The 27,840-nt window shown below is 53.6% G+C and overlaps 1 protein-coding gene across 1 annotated transcript; it reads left to right on the top strand.

The window, feature by feature from the left end:
• Window positions 1–100: 100 nt before the first annotated feature.
• ALPK2 (alpha kinase 2) lies at window positions 101–27,840 on the top strand. Its single transcript, XM_056137978.1, has 10 exons — window positions 101–231; window positions 467–654; window positions 4,546–4,693; window positions 8,279–8,406; window positions 8,521–8,556; window positions 11,314–11,588; window positions 12,852–12,940; window positions 15,300–15,517; window positions 22,332–22,380; window positions 27,098–27,840. The coding sequence occupies exons 1-10, from the start codon at window positions 101–103 to the stop codon at window positions 27,303–27,305; spliced, it is 1,470 nt and encodes a 489-aa protein (XP_055993953.1). The 3' UTR covers window positions 27,306–27,840.

The raw sequence follows: 27,840 nt of genomic DNA, 5'->3' as shown, positions 1-27,840 counted from the left end.
GTGGGGGGCTCCCCGGAAGTGCCCCCTTTTGCAATCCCCAGGCTCCCGCGAAGGGGGAGAAGTGACCCCCCAAGGAAACCAAAGTCCAGCCGGCCGCGAGATGGGAGCAGCGGACAGGCACCACGCCCAGGACCAAGCCCCCGGGGGTCCCCGAGAGCGGCGCGGCGCAGCCCAGAGACCCCCAACCTGCGTCTTCTGGCCCCGCAGGAAGACGGATCCTGGAGAACAAGCGTGGGGTCGGCGGCCCGTCTATCCCCCGCCCCAGACGGCCCCGCGAGCCCCCCCCACCCCCACGACCCTGCCTCGGGGGCGCCCCTGGTTGGGGGAGTCCCAGCGGCCTGCGCCTCCGTGTCGCCCCCCAGCCCCGCGGGTGCTCAAGCGCCCGCCACACGGAGGGCCCGGGGACCCCGCCCTCGGGGGCAGGACCAGGACCAGGGATGCGGGGGAGCCCGAGGTGGTGAGGAAGAAGAGGCCCGAGCCTGCGGGCAGCGGGGCACCTCGCCGAGGGCGTGAAGAAGAAGATCCTGTCCGGGTGGCGGCGCGTGCGGCTGCGGCTGGAGGAGAAGGAGAACGACGGGCGGAGGGGCGCGGCCCCCCACCCCGCAAGGGCCCTCGTGCCGGACAGGAAGGAGGCCAGGAGGCGCGGAGGGAAAGGTAAGACCGGGCCTCCTGCATCTGGAGTGTTCCGGCCCGGGAGTCCAGGCCAGGCTGTCCCCACCCGTGGGAAGTGACCCCCAGGGCCCCGGGGTTGCAGGTCCTAACACGGTGGTCACCTGCGCAGAAACAGCGCAGGTGAAGGTCTGAGCTTTGTTTGAGCAGGTTTCCAGGTGAGTCTGCAGGCAGGAGGCTGAAGTGGGGGGCTTCCTGGAGGAGGCTGACTGGGAGCCGTCCTGCAGTGCTCCACCTGCTTCCTGCTCAATCCCCTCTTATAAACACGCCCTCAGCAGGCCACATGCTAGGTGGAAGGCACAGGAGGAAGTTTCTAGGTCAGGGAAGGCTCTGATTTTTTTTTTACTTTTTTTTAATTTTTATTTTTATTAGTGAAACACCATGAGGTACAGTTGTAGACTTACAAATTTTGTGCTTGGGTTTCAGTTATACAATGATGCGTGCTGAGAGCAGACTATAGGCCGAACATGAATGCCACTCAATGCCTCTTTTGCAAAGCACAGCACCCAAAAGGGGAGAGAGAACAAAAGGGAATGCCCTGCCACAGAGGCAAGGTGGGATGGGGGGGATGGGGGGGGGTGGGAGGGATACTGGGGTCAGTGGTGGTGGAGAACTTTTTTTTAATTGAATGACCATGAGATAAAGTTACAAAGCTTTCATGTTTGAGTTTCAGTCATACAGTGATCGAACGCCCATCCCTCCACCAGTGCACTTTCTCCACCACCAATGTCCCCAGTATATCCCCCCTTTCCCACCCTCCCCCTGCCTCCATGGCAGACAGTTTTCCCCATACTCTCTCTACTTTTGGGCATTGTGGTTTGCACTACAGATACTGAGAGGCCGTCACATTTGGTCCTTTATCTACTTTCAGCACGCATCTCCCATCCCGAATGATCCCTCCAACCATCATTGACTTATAGTGATCCCTTCTCTATTCCAGCTGCCTTCTCCCCCAGCTCATGAGACAGGCTTCCAACTATGGAGCAATCTTCCTGGCCCTTGTGTCTACTGTAAAGGTTCCAGAATTGGGGGGGGGGGGGGGAGTTATGGTTATGTTATGGTTTCCTTCCCCGCTTATCCCCTCATTTTTTTCTTTTTGGATCACACCCATAAATGCTCACAATTTCCTCCTGGCTCTGTACTCAGGAATTACTCCTCGTGGTGCTGGGGGACAATATGGGATGCTGGGGATTGAACTCAGGTGGGCCTCATGCAAGGGAAACGCCCTCCCCCCACTGTGCTGTCGCTCTATCCCACCCTTCTTTATCTGAGATAAGAGCCCCCCCCCCCCCCAACCTGGGTATCTGCTCCAGGCCTCAGGCCACCCGAGGCTCAGGGACTTGGTCCTAGTTGTCACCCTGCCTTGCAGGGCTCAGTCAATCCCCAATTCCCACGTGTACCCCTCTGGTACTCTCCTGCCTCAAAGCTCTCTTCCCCCCCTCCCATTCATGCTGGGAGAAGAAAGGACAGAGATGTACCATCCCCAGGGTGGGGGGACCCGGCTAGACTGTGTGCCAATTCTGGCAGTACGTCAAGTCACCCCCAGCATGTGGGGTGCTCTGTCTGGCAGTGTGGAGGGTGTTACCCCTCAAATAACTCATATCAGTCTTCGGAAAGAAGGAGATAAGCATTTTTTTCCTGATATATATATATATATTTTTTGCTTTTTTGGGGTCACACCCAGTGATGCACAGGGGTTACTCCTGGCTCTGCACTCAGGAATCATCCCTGGCGGTGCTCAGGGGACCATATGGGATGCTGGGAATCGAACCCGGGTCTGCCATATGAAAGGCAAACGCCCTACCCGCTGTGCTGTCGCTCCAGCCCCTCCTGATATTTTTTAAGAGTTCAAAGAAATACTTTGATCGAGGGACTGGGAAATAGCGCAGCCAATTGGACACACGTCTGGCATCAACTGACTAGATTTAAGCCCAAACCACACTGTCCCCCGAGCATTGCCGGGTGTGGCCCTGGTGGCCCCCAGTCCCCACGGGGTGGCCAGGACATTCCCACATGCAGAGCCGGACTGCATCATCTGCTCTGACCCGCTTGCCTGCTCAGCCAAAAACGGCCAGTGGAGCCTTGGGGAAAGTTTTCGGGCGGCCTCATTGGTTCTGTGAATGTGTCTGTTTGGGGGACACACACCACTCTCACAGTCAGTGCCCTGCCACTCCCCCACGGAGCCCAGCACCCCTAAACTCAGTCCTGGGCTCCGAGTCTAGCGCTTGTTTTCGCTGGCCACAGTCTGTTCCCAGCTTCCCTCCTCCCCACCCCAAACAGGCTCCCGACAGTTTAGAATTTGTCCCCCCCCCCCCCGCCCCTGTCTCTCTCCTGTTTCTCTTCAAGCATTTTCCTCCTTTTCCATCCATGTCATCGCGAAAGGGCCCAAGGACATGCTGTCCTATGAAGCATCTGTCCTTGGGCCCTTGGGTTGTCCCCGGACCGCCGCTCTCATGAACAGCTGTGGCGACAGGACCGTGCACATAGTGGTGGTCTGTCTGCTTTGGAAGATGCCAAACACCCTTCGCTGGGTCCCTCGGGAGTTCGGATCCTGGTATTGGGAGAAGCCCTGTGCTGCTGGATGTGGGGTCCGGCCCAGGTCATGCCTGCCCTGCAGTGTACAAGGCTCTTCTGTCTCATACCTGCCAACTGTTTCCAGGCGCTTTTTTTTTTTTGGTGGGGGCTCTTAAACCATGCTTAGGAGACCTGGGGACCCCACTAGCCATTCTCAGCTAACCTGCCCCAGTGCCAGGCCTGAGGAGGTGGTACTGCTGGACCCTGGTGGTTCTGGGGCCTCCAGGGCTGTTCCCAGTGATGCTCAGGGACCAGGAGCTGCCACTCTAACCTGTGCCACCTCCCTGTTCCCAGTGTTCTTGATACGGCTCGTGCCTGCTGGGGTGAGGCGCTATCTCCCTGTCATTTGGGCTTGCAGGGAAATGAGCTGCTGCACTAACTATTACTCCGGTGTCTGGGACACCTCAGGGAGTTGGTAGCTGCTAAGCACAAGGACAGGTCATGGAGTCTGGGCACCAGCATTAGTGACTCATGGCCAGCCGTGGGTCACAGAACATTCTGTATTGCCATTCTCAAAATTGCAGAGTTAGAGAACTTGGCCCGCAAGAGACAGACACCCCGGTTCCAGTCACTGTTGGGTTTAAGGTATTCTGAAAGCAGCCCTTGGACCCCACCCCTCACAACCCCGCCCCCGACTTGTTCTGTGGTCTGTGCTGCCCCCCAGTGTGAGTCCAGGGTAACTGCACATCCCGCCTACCTGCTGTACTCTCGCTCCTGCCCCTTCTCTCCCAATCTTAAAAAAGAAAAAACAAATGGTGATTCAATAAATAAAATTATAAAAAAAGTAAATAAATAAACCATCATCCAAAAAAAGAAAGAAAAAACAAACTGGATTTTATTTTGTGCATCACACACACACACACACACACACACACACACACACACACACACACGTCTCCCAAGGGATTTTGAGGAGTTTCCTATATTGATTTGTTTAGCCCGGCAAGCTACTGAGAGTATCTTGGCCGCATGGCAAAGCCTGGCAAGCTCCCTGTGACATATTCGATATGCCAAACACAGTAACAACAAGTCTCACGATGGAGACGTTTCTGGGCCCTCTCAAGCAAATCGATGAACAACGGTAGAACAGTGCAGTGCTATAGTGCATTTCCCTGTCACGGGGGTCACCTTCTCCTCCTACTCTCAACTTCTTCACCCATCAGAGGAGGGTTATGATTAGTATCCGCAAGTCTTGGGATTGTTTTAAGAATTGGATGAGAGGACGTGGGAGATGCCAGGTCCAGGGCTGGGCTCTTTGAAAGCTTTGTCAGAGCACTGACCCCTCAAACCTCCTGTTTCTAGCCCCGGTATTGCTGAAGAAGATCCAGGCTGAGCTGTTACCAGACCACCCCGGGAATCTGCAGCTAAGTTGCCAGTTTGCAGAGATTCATGAAGATTCTACCATCCGGTGGACAAAGGACTCAGAATCCATAGCCCAAGTGCAAAGAAGGTGCGTTAGTCCCTCCTGTCCTTTCCCATTCGCTTGTTTACTTCCTGGTTCTAAAAGAAAAGAGGACAGAGCACGGAACAAGTAAGAGTAAGGAGCGGAAGGCAGCTGTCTGCCTGTTCAGTGTCCCCTGCCTCCGCCCCCAAGTCCTGCGCTCTGCAAGCCCCAAGACCTTTTTTTTTTTCTTTTTGGGTCACACCTGGCGATGCTCAGGGGTTGCTCCTGTCTCTGCCCTCAGGAATTACTCCTGGCGGTTCTCGAGGGACCATATGGGATGCTGGGAATCAAACCCGGATCGGCCATGTGCAAGGCAAACGCCCTACCCGCTGTGCTGTCACTCCAGCCCCAGCCCCAAGACCTTTTTTTTTTCTTAAATTTTTATTAGTGAAACACCATGAGGTACAGTTGTAGACTTACAAATTTTTGTGCTTGGGTTTCAGTTATACAATGATCGAATACCCATCCCTCCACCAGTGCCCATTCTCCACCACCACCAGTTCCAGTATCCCTCCCTCTCCCCATCCTCCCATCCCACCTTACCTCTGTGACAGGGCAGCCCCAAGACCTTTCATGCAAGTTCATAACCAGGGGAGTGTCCCAGGTTCTCCCGTGAGGCTCTGCGGCCCGGACCAGAGAGGGCTCTCTGCAGCGCGCCTCCCTGTGGCCTGTTCTGTTTAGTCAATGCCCATAAACCGCGAGGCCGCAAACCCAGGAAGGCGCACCCAAGGGAAGATCCATGTATGGGTGACAGGGCAGGGAGCAGCCGCCCACCCCTGAGGGAAAATCCAGGCTGTTTCTAGGGTCCTCGCCTCTTAGAGAAGAGGAGCATAGTGGGGGGACTGTGGGAGGCTGTTGCGAAGACCCCCAATGTGAAAAAAGCCTGAGGGTGCCCCCCAGAGCCCCCCACAGTCCCTGGTGAATACTCCACCAGTGACGGGAACTCGAGCACCATCCCCACATCTGAGAAGGGGCAGTTTATTCTAGGCACAGGGTCACCGGTGAGAAGAAGACCCGTGCCAAGCAAACCATCCCGCCACACTCCTTCCTAACCTAACTCGGGGCTCTCTATTCCCCCAAGTCCAGGAAGGGCAGGCCTCTGTTCCTGACACCCTTAGCCACCGGAAGTAGGTAGAGAAAGCAGGAATGTTTTCTGAACAACTGGACCAAACACATCTGTTGGGAACCGCTGCCCGGATGCAGCCCCGAGGTTCACAGTTATTTCTGAAAGGTCAGAGCAGAAGACGCTGGCATAGAGATGGAGCTAGTGAGGCTGTTTGCCCGAGGCAGCCTCGCCCGGCTGGTCGTGTGCCCATAAATTAAGAAGAGTCACATAACCAGAGACATGGGACACAGGAGGGCACTTGCCTTGCACACGGCTGACCCAGATTTAAACCCCGGCACCCCATGTGGTCCCCCAAGCCCCACCGGGAGTGATTCCAAGAAAAGAAGAGGAAGAGGAAAGAATTATTAGGAGGGTGGAGAAGAAATGACTTGACTTTTCAGTCAAGCAAGGTCTCTTGAACTTGACAACTTACCTTCTTTACCTTCTTTATGTCAAACCTTGAGAAGATTGGGGGTGTCGTGACTCCTTGGAGTGCGGAAATCATTTCTATGAGTTGTCGGGGAGGAGAAAGAATGGGCGTAGAATGCTGTGTTTCACTGCTCACTCCAGTTGACTATTCCTTGAACACATCCATCCTGCATTGTCAGGAATCTATGTGTGAAGGATGGAACTCTCTCCAGTGTACTGTGGACATGCAGTAGAGGTGTCCAGTAATGATGAGGAAGCAGTTATGAGGAATGCTCGAGGAACTTTTTTTTTATCATCAAGATGCCAAAGGATGCTGCGATCCTTTTCTGCTCATTGACGCAGGGCTGGTCAGTGCTCTAGGGGAACTGCTGGTCCAGGGACCGGCATAGACCTGCAGATGCAGAGAGGTTAGAATCCACCGGTCTCCGTGCCTGTGTGCAGGACAGGTGCTGGCCTTCAGGGGAAGAAAACTGGACACTGGTGTAGCATCTCTCATCCTGGGCCATAAGTTAGTTCAAGGTGACTCCAGGTGAAAATTGCATAAAGGGGAGGGCATGGGGAAAGTGAGCATCCCTCTCAATATGACGTCCTGAGGAAGACTCAAAATAGACTTTTTAAACAAAATAATGTAGGAGTACAGCTATTTATTCAGCCATTGATGAGGCTGTTTGAATTCGGCATGAACTCCACAAAATAGACTTTTATTTTTGGTGATCACAGGGCTGGGTATATGCCACGTGCTCAGTGCACATCTGCTTTTGCCACTGTCTCTGCTGCTCGTTATCTCTCAGAGCACAGTGCTTGACTCCAAATAAAGTGGCTGATGCTGGCAGGACAGTGAAGGGAGGGATTGGCTGGCTGGTTGGTTGGCTGGTGGATGGATGCATAGATAGACGTGTGTAGGTGGATGATGGGCTGGCTGGATGGGAGTGGATGGATGGATGGATGGATGGATGGTTAAAAGGGAGATTGATGGATGGATTATGGTTATGTGGTGGATGGATGGATGTGGATGAATGTATAGAGAGTGGATGGATGAGTGGATGGGTGGGTGGGTGGGTGGCTGAATGGTTACATAGTGGATGGATGGGTGTGGATGGATGTGGGTGAGTGGTTAGACAATGATAGACGTGGATGGATAGATGGCTGGTTAAATAGTGGATGGATAGGTGAATGGATGGATGTGAATGAATGGATGAATGGTTAGATTGTGAATGGATGGGTGGGTGTGGATGAATGTATGGATGGTAGATGGTGGATGATGAATGGACAGATGGGGACCATATTCCCTAGTAGAGAACACGGCTTTACAGCGCCCCCAGCCATGAGTTCTTCTATGTAGAAGAAAAATTCCTTTTCCCTGTTGTATCTGTGCTTAAAAGTGGGGTTGGAGGGGGTGGAGCGATAGCACAGCGGGTAGGGTATTTGCCTTGCACGTGGCCAACCCAGGTTTGATTCCCAACATCCCATAGGTCCCCTGAGCACCACTAGGAGTAATTCCTGAGTGCATGAGCCAGGAATAACCCCTGTGCAATGCCAGATGTGACCCAAAAAGCAAAAAAAAAAGTGGGGTTGGAGTTCCCAGGTTTACTTCAAGTGCAGGACAGGACCTGAAGCAATAGTACAGTGGGAGCGTTTTTGCCTTGCACGCAGCCAACCGAGGTTCGATTCCCAGCATCCCATATGGCCCCCCAAGCATCGCCAGGAGTAATTCCTGAGTGCAAAGCCAGGAGTAACCCCTGTGCATTGTCGGTTTGACCCAAACATGAAAAAAAAAGACAAGTGCAGGACACCTGGATGAGTTGGATCATCAAGGTGAAGCCCAGCAGAAAGGCTAACAATGTCCCTAAATGCTGCCTGCTCCTGCTTTCGCCGGGGCGTCTGCCTTCCAAGTGTGCAGTAGAACGAAGAGGTTCTGTGGGGCTGCACTCCTCACGTGACTGAGGAAGGAAGAAGCACACGGGCCTGGCTGGTGTCCTCGGAGCAGGAGCGATCCTCTCACCACGCACCCCAGACAGCATGACCCGGCGCGCAAACGTGAATATCCTTCATTGCAGAGCAGGGGACAACTCCACGGTGTCCTTGGCCATCGTGCAAGCCAGTCCGAAGGACCAGGGCCTCTATTACTGCTGCCTCAACAACAGCTTCGGGAAAGCGACGGCGGAATTTAACCTCACTGCACAAGGTAACACGGGCCCCTACGCAAGGTAACACGTGGGTCCTTGCTGGAGGGGAAACCTCCACCCGCGCCCGCCTCGCCCCTGCCCTGCACTGACGGCCTCTCGCCTTTGTCTTCTAGTCCTGCAAGAGCTCTCCAGCTGCCCGGATGTTAAAAGTAAGCGCCCCTGGGTTGCGGCACAAGATAGCTCAGGAATGATGGGAGGAAGGCCGAGTGTGTGCAAGGCCCCCTTAGCTGTGAATCCGTGGAGCTAAGACCTTCCAGAATGTGTCACTTACAAAGAGAACGGGCTCTTACGTGCCCCTGTGGAGCACTGGGAAGGGGATTTGCAGTTACGCTTTGGCTTAGAAGCGTCAGATTTGCGGTTCGTCCCTCTTGGGGGAAAGGCGGGAGGCTCTGCACGTTGCCTAGAAGCCTCCTGGGGACCCCTTGGTTCGCCCACATCTCTGATGGGAAGGCTTTGGGTGCCTGTCCCTCCAGCGAGCGGCATCCCTTTCCCTGAACATTCCCTTCACTTCATTCCCTAGAGGAGGAACAAATGGTGTTGTGCAAAGTTTGTCTCTAATTAAGAATAAAACAAAGCAAGGCCCCACTTGAATGAGGATTCAGGGAAAGCCCAGCTGGCCTGGCACCTGCAGGCATGCCCGAGTCGGAGCCGCTGCTTCTGTCGCCTTATCTTTGCTCAGCAGGTGCTCGGTTGGAAATCAGGCACAGCCTTGTGCAGTGCATTGCCTACAGGGTAGGACGAAACGGCTTCCTTCCCAGCTCTAGGCACAGTCTAGAGCAACGCTGGACTTTTGTTCATTAAGTTGCAAGCGTTTTCCAGCCGAAAGTACCTGTGTAGCTGACCTGAGAAATGGGCCAGGAAGAACAGAACAGGTGTAGCAAATTAAGCTCCTGCTGATTGAGCTCTGGGATCCATCGTGGAAAAATACACACACACACACACACACACACACACACACACACACACACACGTTTTGGGGCCACACCCAGCTGTACTCAGGGATCACTCCTGTTGGGACTCGGGGGACCATATTTGGTGCCGGGGATCTAACCTGGGTGGGCTGTTTGCAAGGTGAGCCCCCTATCTGCTGTACAGTTGATCTAGCCCATAGTTTATATATTTATATTTCTATAATCTGGAAGTGCTGGTAGGGGTCAAGTTGTTGAAATTAATCATGAAACTTGAATTGAGAACATTTGGGCTCTATTTTTTTTAAAAAAACAAACAAAACACCCAGGGCTGGAGCAATAGCACAGCGGGTAGGGCTTTTGCCTTGCATATGGCCGACCAAGGTTCGATTCCCCGCATCCCATATGTTCCCTCGAGCACCACCAGGAGTGATTCCTGAGTGCATGAGCCAGGAGTGACCCCTGTGCATCGCCGGGTGTGACCCAAAAAGCCAAAAAAAAAAAAAAACACCCTCCCTTTGGTTATCTAGCTTTTAAATGTAACTTTAAAAACATTTTTTTAAATTTATCATTACTACACCTAATGATGCTTTGAGGTAACTCTGGCAGTGAGCACAGGAATTACTTCTGGAAGTGCTCAGAGGACCTTATAGGATGCCTGAAATTGAACCCAAGTTGGCCATATGTCAGACAAACACCTAACTTGCTGTTATTATGTATCTCTCAGAACCCCTTACATGTCACATTTTAAAAAGCAACTATAGAGCTCTTTCCTTCCTTCCTTCCTTCCTTCCTTCCTTCCTTCCTTCCTTCCTTCCTCCCTCCCTCCCTCCCTTCCTTTCTTCCTTCCTTCTTTTTTCCTTCCAACAACTCCTTCCTTCCTTCTTCCCTCCCTCCCTCCCTCCCTCCTTCCCTCCCTCCCTCCCTCCCTTCCTTCTTTCCTTCCTTCCTCCTTCCCTTCCCCTTCTTTCCTTCCCACTTTCCTTCCCACTTTCCTTCCCCCATCTGCCTTTTCTCTCCTTCCTCCCCTTTCTCCTTCCCTCCCGCCCTTCCTTCATCCTTCTCTACCTTCCCTCTCTCCTTCCTTCCCTTTTCCCTCTTCTGCTCCTTTCTTCCTTGTTTGCCATAGCTAAGCCTCGATATTAATCAATACCCTTTAAGGATAGTTTCAGTCCTTATAGCCTAGTGCCTTGCATTAATCATCAACTTTTCTTTAAAAACATCTAATTTGAAAGTGTTTTTAAATGAAAAGAAAAATATTCCTTTAAAAATTCTCAACTGAAAACCGGGCAGTGGAATCTTCAGGAGGGAGCCCCGTTCCTTTCTCTATGCAGAGAGGCACACCTGTGTTCAGCCTTGAAGTGTACGGCTGTTTCCAACCTCAGCAGCCCTCTGGTGAACACAGCACAGTTATAAACAACATAGCAAGAGAGAGGATACACTTATATTAAAAGTCCCGGGGGTGGGGGGTGCTGGAGCGATAGCACAGCTGGTAGGGCATTTGCCTTGCATGCAGCCGACCGGGGTTCAATTCCCAGCATCCCATATGGTCCCCCGAGCACCGCCAGGAGTTAATTCCTGAGTGCAGAGCCAGGAGTAACCCCGGTGCATAGCCAAGTGTGACCCAAAAAGCAAAAAAAATAAAATAAAATTCCCCAGGGGGAGGGCGGAGAGACGGAGCAGGGGGCAAGGTGCTTGCTTCGCATGCAGCTGCCCTTGGTTCAGTCCCAGGCACTGTCTAGGGTCTCCTGAACCCTACCAGGAGTGACCCCTGAGCACAGAGTCAGGAGTAATCCCTGAGCACTGCCAAGTGGTTCTCCAAAACCAAACCCCCAAATCAAATGAGATAATGGATCAGATTAAAATTCAGTGGTGGGGGGTGTGCAGTTTTCAGGGGTGGTAAGCTAAGGAGGTTCCCTGCAGGGGAGTGCTTGGGTGCTGGGCCTCGTGGAGGTGACCAGGGCAGCGGGCCGAGCCGGGGCATTCCGTTGCATGCAGGGTGCGAGGAGATCGAGTTCAGCCAGCTCCTCTTCCGAGAGGACTTCCTGCGCGACAGCTACTTCGGGGCGCACGTGCGCGGCCGCATCGCCACCGAGGCGCGGCACTTCGGCGAGGGCGTGCACCGCAAGGCCTTCCGCAGCCGCGTCCTGCACGGCCTCCCGCCCGTCTTCCAGCCCGGCCACGCGTGCGTGCTCAAGGTGCACAATGCCGTGGCCTACGGGACCAGAAGCAACGACGAGTTGGTCCAGCGCAACTACAAACTCGCCGCCCAGGTGCGCGCGCGTGCGCGGTGCGGGGACAGGGGAGCCGCTGGGGGAGGGGGGGATCCCCTCTTGCTCCGGGGAGTCAGGACCTCAGGCCCGCCACTTAGGACCCACCCAGTGTCCCAGGCCTCGCACCGTGCTCACCCACCCGGATCTGCCTCTGTTCCCAGGAGGTGTCTGGGATGGCAGGGGCGTGTCTGGGAGTGGGGCATGGACTGGGAGGGTCTGAGAGGGCAAGGAGTTTCCCAAGTGTTGTTTTGGAGGCTCCAAGCTGGGGTCCAGCTGGCCTGGAGCCCCGCAAGGAGAATAACCTCAGCTCCTCACTATTGCTGTCGCTGCCTCCTGACCCTGGCCTGGGCCTTTCAGTCTTTTGAGGAGCCAGAAGGACCTGCAGGGTGAGAGCAGCCCTTGCCGTGCCCCCGGACCCCAAGGACAAGGAAGTTCCAGTCCTCCAGGGAACTTGGGAACTTCCTTGTCCTTGCTCAGGCTGGGTGACCTCTGGCAGGTGGGGTATAGCCTAGGGGTCTGCCTCTCAGGGTCTCCCCCTTGGGTGGGACTGGCCCTCGGCGGGCAGCTCTTCCTTGGGTCTCCTCCTGGCTTGTCCAGACCAGTCCTTCTTCCTCCTCCTCCCCTTGCCCGGCGTGTGTCCAGGCCAGCCTCTAGGCTCTCATTGGGAAGAGCCCTGCGAAGGATTGGCGAGGTCAGCCCTGAGTCCGCTTCTCAGCCTGGGAGATCCAGTTCAGCCTTTAGCACACAGGCCTGTCCTGTGTCCGACTGGGTTCCGTCACCTGCACCTCATGAATCCCAGCATCACCTGCCAGTGGGGGCAGAGAATAGCATTGTCAGCCCTGGGCCTCCTCAGCACCTGAGGAGGAAAATATCCAACAGCCGTGGCAGCCTTGACACAAATCACTCCTTTGAAGGACAGAGATGGGAGCATCTTGGGAAATTGCTAGGGCCTGAATTTTACCTGCAGTCCTGCCCAAAGACTAGTCCTGGGGAGGGGCCAGGTGCGCTGCTGGCCGCTGACTGTGGTTCTGAAGTCCTTACAGTTCAGTGGCTCAAGACCACTGACCTTCTCTCGGAAAGTTCCTTCCAGGTCAGGGATCCTGGGCATGCCCCAGGCCCAGGTGGTCAGGGTCACAGCTGTTGGGTACGTAGGAAGTTGCTGTTGGCCTGACACACATCAGGGCGTCTGATTATTGAGCGTCACTGGACATTCTCTGACCTTCTTCTCATCACATGGACCGCCCCTGTGTTTCCCTGCTCCAGGAATGCTACGTCCAGAATACAGCCAGGCACTATGCCCAGATCTACGCGGCGGAAGCTCAGCCTCTGGAAGGCTTTGGGGAGGTGCCAGAGTGAGTGTCGACCTGCTGTGTGTCTCCACTGCCAGCCTGGCGGGGCCATGGGTGCTGAGAGGGAGGACAAAAGGCACGAGGGCCACGTTTCAATCACTGTCTTTGTGAGCCCCATGTGGACGGGGATGGTGGCCAAGAATGCTGGTCAGCAACGCTTATAGAAAGTTACGATGCACTTTAATGGATGCCTGTGTGCCTGGAGGGGTGGGTGACTGGATGGCTTAAATAAATGGTGTTATTAGATAGCATATGAAATAGCAAAGAATAACTATAGTATAAGGACAGCTCTTGAAGAGTAAGTTTAAAAAAGAAAGAAAAGAACAGGCATCTGTCTTTGTCGGTATCACGTTACCTAGCCAAAGAGAAGATATAGAGAATGTGGGACGGTTACAGACTCTTGGTCCTATGATGAGCATAAGACACCATGCACTGCTAGGGGAGAGGGGCTTGAGAGACCAGCAAAAGAGGGGCAGAGTACCGACCTCTGGAATCCTGCTGAGGTAGGAAACATTGGTTACTGTCATCTACTCATTGGTTAAATATCTGTTGAGCCAAGGAAATACTTAGGTGCCCAGAATGTGGGATTGTTTACTTGACTGAGCGCATATGTGAGTGAGTGGTCCTGCACTCATTGAGATTTCACATCTCATTAAAAACTGGGACATCTAGAAAGGAGTTGTCACATCGTCCTCATTAATTCACAAAATGGCAAAATGCTCACCCACAGGCAGCTCCGCCATGGTCATTACTGGGACACTGGGGAATCCCACGACAGCACCAGCCTCTCAGACCTTTCCCAGAGCCTATTTTCAGATTTTAAAAACATATTGCCAGCTACTCTGCATGAGAGAGAGCAGGAATGGAAGGAAGGGTGATGGATGGATAAATGGATGGATGGATGGATGGATGGAAAGGAGAGATGGAGGGAAAGAATAGAAGGAAGGAAGGGAAAAGAATAGAGTATAGGGAGCATTTAGAAATAAGAAGGGATGGAAGATAGAAGGACGGATGGAAAGCAGATAGAAGGAGAAAGGAGTGAAGGAGTAGAAGGAAGGAAGGAAAGGATGGGAGGAAGAGTGGATGGAGAACAGATGGGTAGATAGAAGGATGGAGAAGTAGAAGGAAGGGGGATGGAAAGAAGGAAAGGTGGACAAATGGAATAAAGAAGGAATGGAAGGAAGAGAGAAGGAATGAGATACAGGAGAAAGGAGGGATAGAAGGAAGAGAGGAAGGAAGAAAGGAAGGAAGAAGGAAGATTTAAGGAAGAAGGGATGGAGAGCAGGATAGAAGGAGTTGTGGGGAAGGAGGTAGAAGGAATGGTTATCGGGAGCAAAGCAGTAATACAGCAGGCAAGGCTCTTGCCTTGCACCTGGCCAACCCAGGTTTGATCCCCGGCACTCCATATGGTCCCCAAGTCCAGACAGAACGGATCCCTTGGCACAGAGCTAGGAGTGTGGCCCCCAAACAATAGCAACAATATAATATCTCCCTGAGCACAGAAGGAAGGAAGTATGAATGGGGTAGAAGGAAGGAAAGAGGGAGGTACGGGAGGAAGGAGGGATGGGAAGATGAATGGAATATTGGCTCGATGGTGGATGGGGAAGTTACAGTCACCTGCCAGTGGGGGACTGAGAATAACTACAATGAGACATTCGTTTCTTTTCGTTGGTTTGTTTCTTTTGCGGCCACAGTTGGCTATGCTTAGAACTTACTCCTGGTGGGCTCAAACCCAGTGCTGGGGATCAAACCCGAGTTGGCCCCCTGCAAGGCAAACTTCCTACCTGCTGAAGAGCAATAGCCCCAGTCCATCATTCATTTCTTTCTTTTTTTATTTTTTAATTTTTATTAGTGAAACACCATGAGGTACAGTTGTAGACTTACAAATTTTTGTGCTTGGGTTTCAATTATACAATGATCTTTTCTTTTCTTTTTTTTTTTTTTTTTTTTTTTTGCTTTTTGGGTCACACCCAGCGATGCACAGGGGTTATTCCTGGCTCTGCACTCAGGAATTGCTCCTGGCAGTGCTCGGGGGACCATATGGGATGCTGGAAATTGAACCAGGGTCGGCCGTGTGCCAGACAAACGCCCTACCCAGTGTACTATTGCTCCAGCCTCTCCATCATTCATTTCTTCATGCCTGTATAAACTCCATTTCAAGGCAGAGAGTCTGACCGAATTTAGGATCAAATGAAAATCAGGAGCACGCTCTTTCACCCACTGAATAACCGAATAATCATGTGGGATCTTAGTCTAGATCTAGTGGGTTTGTTCTGCCCCCCAGATGAGAGCAAACTGCCCCCATCCAGTCCTTACTCCCCCCGCTGAGAACCTGTATGCTCTCTATTTCCTTTCCTCCCAGGATCATTCCTATTTTTCTTATCCACCGACCTGAGAACAACATCCCGTATGCGACCGTGGAGGAGGAGCTGATCGGGGAATTTGTCAAGTATTCCATGAGGGACGGGAAGGAAATCAACTTCTTGAGAAGAGACTCGGAAGCTGGTCAGAAATGCTGCACCTTCCAGCACTGGGTCTACCAGAAGACCGGCGGCTGCCTGCTGGTCACGGACATGCAGGGTGAGGCGAGCAGCCACTGTCTGCCAGGGGACCACGGGGTCATGGGCCCAGGGATGGGGAGGGCAGGGTCTAGAGGGATGTGGGTGCCTTTTGCATTTTTGCCAACAGAAGGTGTTACTGATGTCTCATCAGATTCAAGGAGTGATCATGGAACAATGGCCAGCCCAAGGAAGCCACAAAGTACAGTGGCGTTAATGGCAAGTGTATACCTTCCCATCACAACAGGAAACCAACTGTAGCACTGTCCTCTCGTTGTTCATCAGTTTGCTCGAGCGGGCAGCAGTAATGTCTCCATTGTGAGACTTGTTATTGTATTTGGCATATCAAATGGGTAGCTTTCCAGGCTTTGCCGCGTGAGCAGGATACTCTCAGTAGCTTGCCAGGTTCTCCGAGAGGGATGGAAGAATCAAAACAGGAAACCCAATGCTAGATTTATTATTATATCCTCCATGGGCACAAATTCAGAGGCAGAGATGAAATGCAGATATGCCCTTAGAGAAATTAAGGTGTAAAAATTCATTCTTAATGGGCGCTTTGCACGCATTGGGTTTCAAGTACATTGGTGAATTTCCAGCCTGCTTTCTCTCTGCCACAAATGTGTAGGAATAGGCATGAAATGGGGGATGTCCTGAGATTAGGGCCTCGTGGTAGGGGGCAGATCCTTGAAGAAACACACTCTGATCCAGTCATTTGCTGGAAAGATTCACAGAACTCAAAACATTCTTTTATTTTTTAATACAGTTGGATTTTATTTAAAAATTTTTTTTGATTGAATCACTGTGTTACAAAGCTTTCATGTTTGAGTTTCAGTCACACAATGATCAAACACCCATCCCTCCATCAGTTCACATTTTCCACCACTAATGTCCCCAGTATCACCCCCATCCCAATCCTTCCCCTGCCTCTATGGCAGACAGTTTCCCCCATACTCTCATACTCTCTCTCTCTCTCTCTCTCTCTCTCTCTCTCTCTCTCTCTCTCTCTCTCTCTCTACCTTTGGGCATCATGGTTTGCAATACAGATACTGAGAGAGGCCATCATGTTTGGTCCTTTGTCTACTTTCAACACACATCTCCCATCCTGAGCAATCCCTCCAACCACCATTGACCTAGTGATCCCTCCTCTATCCCAGCTGCCTTCTCCCCCAGCTCCTGAGGCTGGCTGCCAGCCATGGAGTAATAGGACAGTCATTCTTACAAAGTTACTGAGAGGAAAATGCACCACTATAGCAGGGAGAGGATCCATGCTCTGGTTGTCAGAGGAGCCTGGGTGGAAGCTTCCAGTCCCTTCTGGAGTGTCTGTGTGGGCAACTTTCTCCGGCAATAACCGGAGGCAGTGCTCAGGGAGTCCCGCCAGCCAGGGAAGCTCCCCGGGGCCCAGGTGTGCTGCGTTTCTAACAGGGGGCGCTATCTAGGCATGACCTTTGATACAGACCCTGGGCCTCTAGATACAGAGGCCCAGTGGACGTCCCATGGACCAGATCCCATGTGGACAGCGCCAGTTGTAGCAGGCTGGCATTCTGTTACTGTCCCCGTCTCCCTGCGAGTTGGGTGAGGATGGAACTGGACTTCAGAAAGGCTAATCCTCTCCTGACCACACACACGCAGTTACAGGTGCTTTGAGAGGGGATCCCACTGGGTGACAAGGAGTGGGACTGGGTCCAGCCCGTTACCCGACAGGCCACTAACGCTCATTTCTGCCAGAATGAGTGGCAGGGTGAAGAGACAGAGGCAGTGAGGCAGCAGCCCCTTGGAGTTCCTCTCGGGGCAGGCTGCTCCTCCCAGAGGCGTCCCCTTCGCTACCTGTCACCTGCCACCTACACTGAGCAAAGCAGGTCACTGCAAGCCAGGAACACTCGGAGGGAGGAACAGAAAGTGCTGATCCTAGAGGTGGGGCCACAGCGTGTCATGTTTAGGGTGAGGACATGGACAGGACACTCGCTGTACCCTTTTTGGCCTTTTCCTTCTTCCTTTCTAAATGGTAATGCCTGCACTGTGATTGCACGGGGGAACGGAGTGCCTGCTGGCGTCGTGTGGGGGGACCCCTGGCTGTCTCTTCTCTGGCCCAGTGGTGAAGAGCAGAAGTCCTCGGATTCTGCACCCCCACGCCCCCACAGTCCCACAGCCTGCACCAGTGACTTCCCTCTTGGTGCCTCTGTGTGTTGGATGTGGCTGTAACATGGGGCTTTGACTCATACTAAACACATCTCTCCCCTTTTTATTTTTATAAAGTTCTTCACATGATTTATTGCACTCAATATTCCAACACCAGTTCCACCACTGTTACACCTTCCCACCACCATTATTTCCAATTTTCCCAACCACCCCCAAGCCTACCCCAATAGCAGACCCTAAAATGATTTATTTTTGTCTTGCTTATTGTGACTAATTGCTAAAAGTGATCCAAAAAATTTCCTTAAAAGAAAGGGTGTGAAGATTGTTGTATCTCACCAGGAGCCATTAAGCCCTTGTATAAGAGATTACTAACATGTTGTTACAGGTTAAGGCTTGTGCTTCTCCTGGTCTATCAGTGGTGTAGGGTATGAGATGTTACAGCCACAAATGCAGCCGTGTGCTCCAGGAATTCTAAAATTTTGAATGGGGTGATACAGCTGGAGTTAGATTCGTAGCTGGATGGTGACTTTGGGTTCTGGAGACATCTCTCCAGGTTTCTGGATCTTTTCTGAGATTTATTTGTGAGTCTCTGAATCATGGCCAGTTAATGAGCTTATATGGTACCTGAGGCAATTCGTGGGTGTGACTGCCAGGCTCCTGGAAGAACAGGGAGATGGGGGGAGGTCGCCCATCCCCGACTCCATGGGAGCCTGGAGATTTTCATCACAAAACCTGCATACTTGAGTTTTTCAGCAGATTTATTCCTGGATGATGTTCATCAGAGCCTGTGGAAATTGGCTGTGAGCGACTGGGTTCTGGAAAGTTTTAGACTGCTGGGGCTCTGTTGGGGCAGGTGGGGGACTCAACCCCCTGCCCCTTGGGGTGTCCCAGATATGAGACTCAGCCTGGTGAGGGGTCTGTCCTCCCTTGCTTTTAAATATTGTGAAATAACTGAAGATGCCAGAATTTGCACAAACACGCAGAACCTGGTCCCTTTCACCTGCTCACCATAGCAGCTCCCAGAACTCCAGAACCTGCCCCAAACCTGGACACTGGCTGCGTTGCACTCCAGACCCACACTCGGGTTCCACTTCCTGTCAACTCTGGCCCATTTCCAGGACACTCACCATACTCACACTTGGGTTCTACTCCCTGTCATCTCCACTCTCATTTCTACTCTTGTTACTTTTCTGTAATTTTTCTTTGTCAGTGCCAGTGTTCAAACCCAGATCTCACGCTAATGCAGAGCATGCCCTTTACCAGGGAGTTACTGTCTTTTTTTTTATTTTTAAAAAATGTTTATTAGTGACAAACCAAGAGGTACAGTTGTAGACTTACAAATTTTTGTGCTTGGGTTTCAATTATACAATGATCGAGTACCCATCCCTCCACCAGTGCCCATTTCCCACCACCACGGGTCCCAGTATCCCTCCCACCCCCCATCCTCCCCAACCCCCTGTCCCACCCTGCCTCTGTGGCAGGGCACTCCCTTTTGTTCTCTCTCTCCTATTGGGTGTTGTGGTTTGCAAAAGAGGCATTGGGTTTCAATCATGTTTGGTCTATAGTCTACTTTCAGCATACTTCTCCCATCCTGGGAGGATACTCCCAACACCCTTTACTTGGTGCTCCCTTCTCTATCTGTGCTGCCTTTTCCCTTAGCATGTGTGGCTGGCCTCTGAGCCATGGAGTAAACCTCCTAGTACGTATCTCGAGGGAGCCACTGTCTTGACTTGGACTTTTGTTTTAAGTCTGCAAAGAAGCTCTAAATCTCCCCTGGCCCTCATCTACAGGTGAGAAAACAGCAGTCCAGGGGCCAAGCTGGGATTGGTTGCTGTCCCTCAGCCTCTAAGACCCCAATCACGTTGCTGATTCCAAACCCCAGGCTCTTTCCACTCAGTGCCAAATGCCCCCACCAGCAAGAGACTTGCCGGTAGCTCCTGCTGTGTCAGGGCTCCTGTTGGGTCACCCCTCCACAGCCAGCTGAGCAGCTTGGTGGTTACTGTCTTGGTGTTACTGTCACGAAAGCAGCCGTGACTCCCCCCTGCTTCTAGGGACTTTCTCTCTCTCTCTCTCTCTCTCTCTCTCTCTCTCTCTCTCTCTCTCTCTCTCTCACACACACACACACACACACACCACCACCACCACGACCACCACCACCACCGCCAGCAGCAGGGGCAGCTGCTCAGACAGCTGTTCCTATTAGAGCCGTGGCCCCTCCCTGCCTCTGGGGACTTACACACACACACACACACACACACACACACACACACACACACCACCACCACCACCACCACCACCAACAACAACAACAACAGGGACAGCTGCTCAGACAGCTGTTCCCTTTACAGCCCAGAAGTGGTGTGATTGGTCACTGCCCCCACTTTCTCTTCCAGAGTGAATTTTGCATAGAAATCCCTTCTCCTGAGTAGCTGCTCCCGCCCACCGCGTGCAGCTGGTTCCTCCTCCAGGGGCTGGCCAGGCCATCAGGGCGGAAGTCAGCTTGTGCTGTGAACCATGGGTGCGTTTGGACGAACCATGGGTGCATTTGGACGAACAGCACCATTCCCTAACTTGCAAGCTCCAGGCTGCCGCTGTTGCTGGGAAAGCCAGGGACTGGCACCCTGGAGCACGAGAGTGTTCACCCCTTGGCTAGACAACCTCCTGGTTTTATCATATCCCCCAGACACGAGGATTGAAAATCCTAGACGGGGGGGGGGGGGGCAAATATAGACACCTCCCTCCCCAGACTCTCCCCCTGAAACGCCCCGTGCATGATTCTTAGCACGGACTGGGGCTGCCCACAGGAGCCCATCATGCCCTCAGTGACCTCGCTAGGCTGCTGGCAGATTACTAAATGGAGAAGCTTCCTAGGAAAAATGACTGTCTCTGTTTGTTGTTGGGTTTTGGGGTTTGTTTGTTTTGTGTTTGCTGGGGCTACTCTAGGCATTATCGCAGGGGCTCATATGGTGCTGGAGATCAAACCCAGACCCCTACGTGTCAGAGTGCGGGCCAGATGGTGTGCTGGGCCGGCTCCCCGGTGCCCAGAGTCTCTCCATATGAGTAGCAGTGACACCGGGTGATAATGAACTAGAAGTTAAACAGTCCCCGAAGTCCACGGGCCCTCTGCCACACAAATTAAAAGTGGACATCACAGGGCCAGAGAGATAGTACAGTGGTTAGGGCTTTGCCTTGTAAGCAGCCAACCCAGCTTTAATCCCCAGCATCCCCTCTAGTCCCCTGAGCCCCAGCAGGAGTGATCTCTGAGTTCAGAGCCAGGAATAAGCCCTGAGCACTACCAGGTGTGGCCCCCAAACCAGCAAACAAACAAACAAACAAGTGGATGATGTGTGTGTGTGTGTGTGTGTGTGTGTGTGTGTGTGTGTGTGTGTGTAGCTTAAAGCCACGATTCTATAACAACAGTGCCCAAGGCAAGATGCCAAAGAGGAACTTTTGTGATCCAGTGTCCTTTTTTAAAAATTGTTTTTGGGGGCCGGAGTGATAGTACAGCAGGAAGGGCATTTGCTTTGCACGCGGCCGACCCGGGTTCAATTCCCAGCATCCCATTTGGTCCCCCAAGCACTGCCAGGAGTAATTCCTGAACGCGGAGCCAATGAATAACCACTGAGCATCACTGGGTGTGACCCAAAAGGGTTTGAAAAAAAAGTTTTCGGCTCTGTGCTTTTGCACCAAGTGGTGCTCAGGAGCTACTCCTGGGTCAGTGCTCAGGGGACAATGCGGTTCAAGGATGCATCTATGCCAGGTGAGTGCTCCAGCTCCCTCCGTGTGATCAAAGCTGTAGGAAGTCCCTACTGCTGCTCTAACCAGCAGAGCTCGGGAAGAGGATGTGACCGAGCGAGAGGCTCGAAGGACTCCCGGCTCAACCCAACCAACAGCTCCCGCCCCGGGCTCCCAGGGGCCCTGGAATTGCTGTTGGTCTGTGCATTGGTCCCGCTGCACCCAGCGGACTCTACACCAGCTCTACACCAGCAGGCACCCCTGGGTCAGGCGGCTGACCCTGGCAGCAGGCCCCCTGGGGACTGGATGTGAGCTCCAGACAGGTCTAAGTGCCACCTTCCCCCTCTCTGAGACCTGGTCAGAGCTACACTCGGTGGACCCAGGGGGGCAGAGGTCAGACTTGGGCCTAGGGAGGGACTGAGGATGACCAGCCCTACCCAGAGGTCGTGCCATTTGATTGCACGGATCTGGTGGCAGCCCCCAGGTTCACTTGCACGAGCCCTGCTGGGTTTTAAGAATCCCAGGCACTCCATGTGAGGGGGAGGGGGGTTCTGTAGGGACAGATTCTGGGCACCACTGCACCCTGCAAAGATACTGCCAGTGCCCCCAACACACCCCGGTCACTGGGATCCCAACACACCCCAGTCACTGAGCCTCCATACACCCCAGTCACTGGGTCCTCATATACCCCAGTCATGGGGTCCTCCATGAACCCAGTCATGGGACCCCCATACACCCCGGTCACTGGGTCCCCATACAACTCAGTTCACTGGGCCCCCATATATCCCAGTCACTGGGTCCTCATACACCCCAGTCACGGGGCCCCCATAAACCCCAGTCACAGGGCCTTCATACACCCCAGTTACTGGACCCCCTTACACCCGAGTTACTGGGCCCCCCATACGCCCCAGTCATGGGCCCCCCATGCACCCCAGTCACGGGGCTCTGCATTTCTCTCCTCCCAGGGGTCGGGATGAAGCTGACTGATGTGGGCATCGCGACACTGGCCAAAGGGTAAGTACAGCCACAGCTGAGTGCCCACTGGGCATCAGGGGACAGCACAGGCAAGGCGAGTGCCCCCTCTGCGTCCATCCATGCTGCTGTAGTTTTCAGGAAACAGACTGTGGCATGTGAAAAAGGGGACTCAGGAGGGAGGTTTCCACCACCCTGAGTTGGTGGGCTGCGGCCAGTTGCCTGTTTCTGCTGCGGGTGAGGGGCTAGTGTGCAGGGGTCTCTCCTGTGAGTGCCCAGCAGAGGGGGGGCGAGACCAGGAAGGTGGCTCAGGGGGCGAGGCCCTGTTCTCCAGCTGAGTACTGCATCCTGAGCACCCCCAAGAGTGTCCCTTCAGCCCCAAGGCCACAGGAACCCCAAGGTGCCTCCAGATGTGCTCAGGGATCACAGGAGGTGCTAAGGATGGAACTGGCGGGCTGCGGGCAGGGCCCTGCCTTCCCCTGTCCTAGCTCTTCATGGCTTTGAAGAGCTGTGGAAGGAAGTCAGGCCTGAGGCTGGGCCGGCAGTGCTAAGGGCTCTTACGTGGCTCCATCTTGCTTCAGTAAGAATTAGTCACGGGTGGGGGCTGGAGTGATAGCACAGCGGGTAGGGCGTTTGCCTTGCACTCGGCCGACCCGGGTTCGATTCCCAGCATCCCATAGGGTCCCCTAAGCACCACCAGGAGTAATTCCTGAGTGCATGAACCAGGAGTAACCCCTGTGCATCACCGGGTGTGACACAAAAAAAAAATTAGTCACGGGGCTGGGAAGACAAGACAGCGGAGAAGGTCCTTGCCTCAAGGCCACAGTCATGGCTGTACAAACTGTACACGAAGCAAGCTTTGAGTGCAGAATGAGTGCTACTTAGAAGTGGTACTTGTGCTATGCTGAATACTGTCTTCTCTGGCAGCAGTGAGGAGGGCCCCACAAACCCACAGGACAAGTTCTGAAGGGAAGTGGGAAACCAGGGCCCGTCCTGACACTGGTTGTCATGGAAACTCGCCTAGGTGGTCTGATCCAAGCAGACATCCTGTTTTCCCTGGAAGCCAGCCAGCGACTCTCTGGAAAGGTCCGACCTGAGTCTGGAACACTTTCATCTGTGGGCAACCTGAGCACAAAAGTTTGCAGTGGTGGCAGGGCACTCACTGTGCCCACCCCTCATCCTCCATTCTCTGGGCAGACCCCTAAGGTGAACACCGGGCACGTTTCTGCTGTGAGAGGACCTGGCCGCTTATACACCTCCTCTGTGGGGAAGAAGGAAAAGTAACGAATTCGGTGAATGAAGACTTAGAAATGTCACCTAACCAAACCGTAGCTGAGGATGTAGCCTCGACGCCCAGGCATCCTGCTGTTTCCTTGGAGACAGTACGGTTGTGATTTAGCCAGCAGGGGGCACCAGAGCAATCGTTTTGGCCCTTGGCTTTCTCCCAACCAAACCCTTTGCTGGTCTGGCAGAAAGTGGTACCTGGTCAGAAACAGGAAGTGGTTAGTGACACAGTTCCGCAGGGTCTGCCCTTGGGTGTGCATGTCTGTGTAGGGTGCATGATGCAGGCACGCACATGGTGTTGCGTGCATGTGGTCATGACATGTTGGAGGATATTGTGTGGTGTGCATGTATGTGATATATGTGGAAGGGAAGGTGTAGCAGTGAGGGGACTGCATGTGTAGCATGAATAATATGTAAGGGCAAGTGTGTGAGAATCTGCATATGGCATGTGTGTGCATGACTGTGTTATAGTGTGAGGTAGCGTAGGGAGATGTGTAAGGAGGGTGTGTGGTGTGTGTGTGGAATGTGTGGTAAGAATGTGTAGGGGATGTTTATGGAAGAGAATGTGTGTGGTCTGTATGTACAGAGTATGTGCATGTGGAAGGAATATGTGTGATGCACATGTGAATGAATATGGTGTGGGGTGTGTGCAAGAGGATGTGGAGGAAATGTGTAGTATATATGTGTGCATGGATGTAGTATGTGTGAAGTGGTGGGTAGAGTGTGGTGAGTGTGGGGGGGGATGTGAGGGAAACGTGTGTAGTAAAAGTGTGTGTGTCAAATGTGTGATGAATATGTACATTGTATGTCAAGTATGGGGTGAGTACATGCGGAAATGTGGTGTATGTGTGTGGCATGTATAGGTCATTGGGGGATTATGTAGTACATGTGCATGAATGTGGTATATGTGTGTGGTGAGTAAGGCTGGAGCGATAGCACAGCGGTTAGGGCGTTTGTCTTGTACCAGCCGACATGGCTGACCCTGGTTCGATTCCTCCGCCCCTCTCGAAGAGCCCGGGAAGCTACTGAGAGTATCTTGCCCGCACGGCAAAGCCTGGCAAGCTCCCCGTGACGTATTCAATATGCCAAAAACAGTAACAACAAGACTCACAATTTGTTGTGAGACGTTACTGTTGCCCGCTGAGCAAAATCGATGAACAACAGGACAGTGACAGTGTGTGGTGAGTATGTACAGGGCATGGGGCATTGTGTGGTACATGTGTGTGTGAATGTGGTGTATGTATGTGGCGAGTGTGTATAGGATATGGGGGATTGTGTAGCACTTGTGTGCATGAATGTGGTATATGTGTGTGGTGGCATAGAGGATTGTGTGGTACATATGTGTGTGTGAATGTGGTGTATGTGTGTGGTGAGTGTGTATAGGGTATGGAGGGTTGTGTGGCACATGTGTGCATGAGTGTGGTGCATGTGTGTGTGGTGTCTCTAGGCCTGAGGGAGCTGGCTTCTGGGGACCCCAGTTCTGGGTAACTGGCTTAGGGGCTCCCAGGACGGGGAAAGGAGCTAGGCTGTCGTCCACAGCCACTTTCCACAGCTCTGTGCCGCCGTCCTGGGAGGCAGCCGCACCTCACTGCATCTGACCAGCCGTCAGGTCCGGCCCAGTCTGACCCACAGCATCTGACTCAGTCATCGGGGTGTGGAAGCAGGTTCCTTGGCAGGGACGCCTGAAGGCAGCTCTTGGCATTTTCACAAGCTGCCAAGGCTGACGCTACCATTCTTCTGGCGTCCAGAGTCGGACAGGCGTCCCCGGCCTCAGGAGGTGGCCCCATCGCGGTGCCCTGGACTGGGCTTAGGATCTTCCAAAGGACGGCTCTGTGGCAGGCCGGGAGCTGGGAGCCAGGGCTCCTTTCCCTGAACAGTGCCTGCGAGGTGATTTCTCAGCCTGTATTGCTCCTGTGAGCTCATAACCGCCCCCTGCAGAGGCCTGGCGCACTCCTGTGGGTATCCCTAGGGGCTCAAAAACCCTCTCTGGGATTTCCGGGTGTGTTTCTAGAGGCGGGCCCTGCAGCAGGCTGTCCAATGCGAGCACAGTAGACCCTTAACCGCCCCCCCCCACACACACATATAGAAGCAGCTCCACACCTGCAATCTGACAAGAGTGGGCTTTGGAAAGGGCTGTGAACAATGAAGAGATCTCATTTTATGGGGGGGGGGGGGTCCTGTCTCCCACAGCCCCTCCCAGGCTCTTTCCCCCACTTGAGTTTCCGTCTGCACTCTCGGGAGAAGCTGCCTGGTATTCTGGGTCAGGACAGGATCAGGGGTCAGGGTCCCTCTCCTGGGGGTGCCTCTCTCCCCGCGGGCTCGTCTTCTCTCTTCCTCAGAGAGGCTTCTGGTTTGGGTGTGGTTGGAGAAGCCATGAGTGCAGAGACTTTGGAAGATTCTAGAATGTTCCTGCGGGCAGGAGGCATCTGTTCCCTGTATTCCCACTTGGTGTGCCCTGCCTTTTTCCAGCTGGACCCTTCTAAGTGCCAGGCCTAGGTGGAGGCCTAGGGGAGGGAGTGCAGGGAGCAGGAGGGTGTCCGCCCAGGGCAGAGGTGGCTTCTGAGGGAGGTGACGCCCCCACTAGGGAACAGAGGGATGTGGGGGACAGATCTCGGTGGAAGACCACAGTCCCAGTCCTGTCAACTTGCTCCGTCTGGTTTGGCGGGTCCCTTGACATTTAGGTGACAATTTCTCAAACTGTCACAACGCGTCTAAATAAAACAATGTCTTTTGGCCAGAAGGTTCTAGAATTTTTTGTTTGGAACCGGAGTGGCTGTCTGCTCACACACAAATCTAGTTTGAGTCTGGGTCTCCCTCACTCGGTGGGTGACCGTGGGGGCTTCCTGAGGCTTCCTGAGATCCCCTCAGGAGCCCAGACCTGAGGCTTCCACGAGGTCCTGCTATGCCCCCGTGTGTCTGAGGGAGACTCGACCCTGGTGACGTCAGCCGGCCAATGGCCTTCAAAGACCCTCAGAGCAGGAGGCCTGAGGGGCTGGGGGCAGGGGCTGGTCCATGCTTTTTTTTTTCTTTTTGGGTCACACCCGGCGATGCTCAGGGGTTGCTCCTGGTTCTGCACTCAGGAATTACTCTTGGCGGTATTCAGGAGACCATATGGGATGCTGGGAATCGAACCGGGGTCACCCACGTGCAAGGCAAATGCCCTACCCTCTGTGCTATTGCTCCAGCCCCCGGGGCTGGTCCATGCTTATGGTCAGAGTCACTCTGACAGGAAGGACGAGGGCAGGAGCGAATACCAGTAGGGAAGGAGACTCCTCCCTCAGTGCTCAGTAAAGCCCCCAGTCTGCCCTCCTCACCATAGGCTTTGCTCTGTCAGCCGTGGGCTGTGCTTGTTAATGGGGGCATGGGCATTCTAGGCGCTGTCGTTCCCTTGTGCAGTTGTCTTTTAAATCCGGGGTTGGGGGAAATACCCTGTTTGTCACCATGACATCGTGTCTCCTTCCTCCCCTACTCCCAGGTACAAGGGGTTCAAAGGCAACTGTTCCATGTCCTTCATCGACCAGTTCAAGGCACTCCACCAGTGTAACAAGTACTGCAAGATGCTGGGGCTGAAGTCCCTGCAGAGTCACAGCCAGAAGCAGAAGAAGCCCAGCTGCGGTGTGGGGAAGGCGGAGGCTGCCTCCAGGAAGCCCGCCCTGGGTAACCCCTCCGAGAAGAAACCCTGAGGGCCCGGGACGCAGCGCCCCCTGCCGGCCACACTGTGCAGGCGCCTGGACCTACCCATGCTTCCCAGCTCCAAGCCATCCTGGCTCCACACCCATCCCCTCTGTCTGCGTCCCCAGGGCTTGGGGCAGGATCTGCGACCAGACTTCAGGAGACACCCCCCAGTGGCTCTGTTCCTGCACACCTTGTTAGCATCTGGACCCGTGGTGGGACGTGGGTGCATGCTGAACAGAGCTCCCCCTCAACCCCCCGCCCCAGGCCCAAGACCCTCCCCACCCCTGCTTCCCACCCGAGATTTCTAGACTCGTCCACCCGCCTATGGAACCATGAGACCCCGAATTCCTTCCTGGGGTCAAGGCCGCTGCCCGTGTGTGGAACATGGGCTGCCTGGCCGGCTCCACCGCATCCTCACTTCCTGCTCCATTAAATTCCCTCCGGATTGGAATCGAGTAATTTCCTAGCCTGGTTGCGGGGGCCCAGACCTTCCTTTCCATGGGGCCCTCCCCGTGTTCTTCGGTTTGTTGGGTTTGTTGGCCA

This window comes from Sorex fumeus, unplaced genomic scaffold (genome assembly GCF_029834395.1).
Source record: "Sorex fumeus unplaced genomic scaffold, SorFum_2.1 ptg000128l, whole genome shotgun sequence".
NCBI classification, from domain to species: Eukaryota; Metazoa; Chordata; class Mammalia; order Eulipotyphla; family Soricidae; genus Sorex; species Sorex fumeus.
This window is presented reverse-complemented; position numbering and strand designations above follow the sequence as displayed.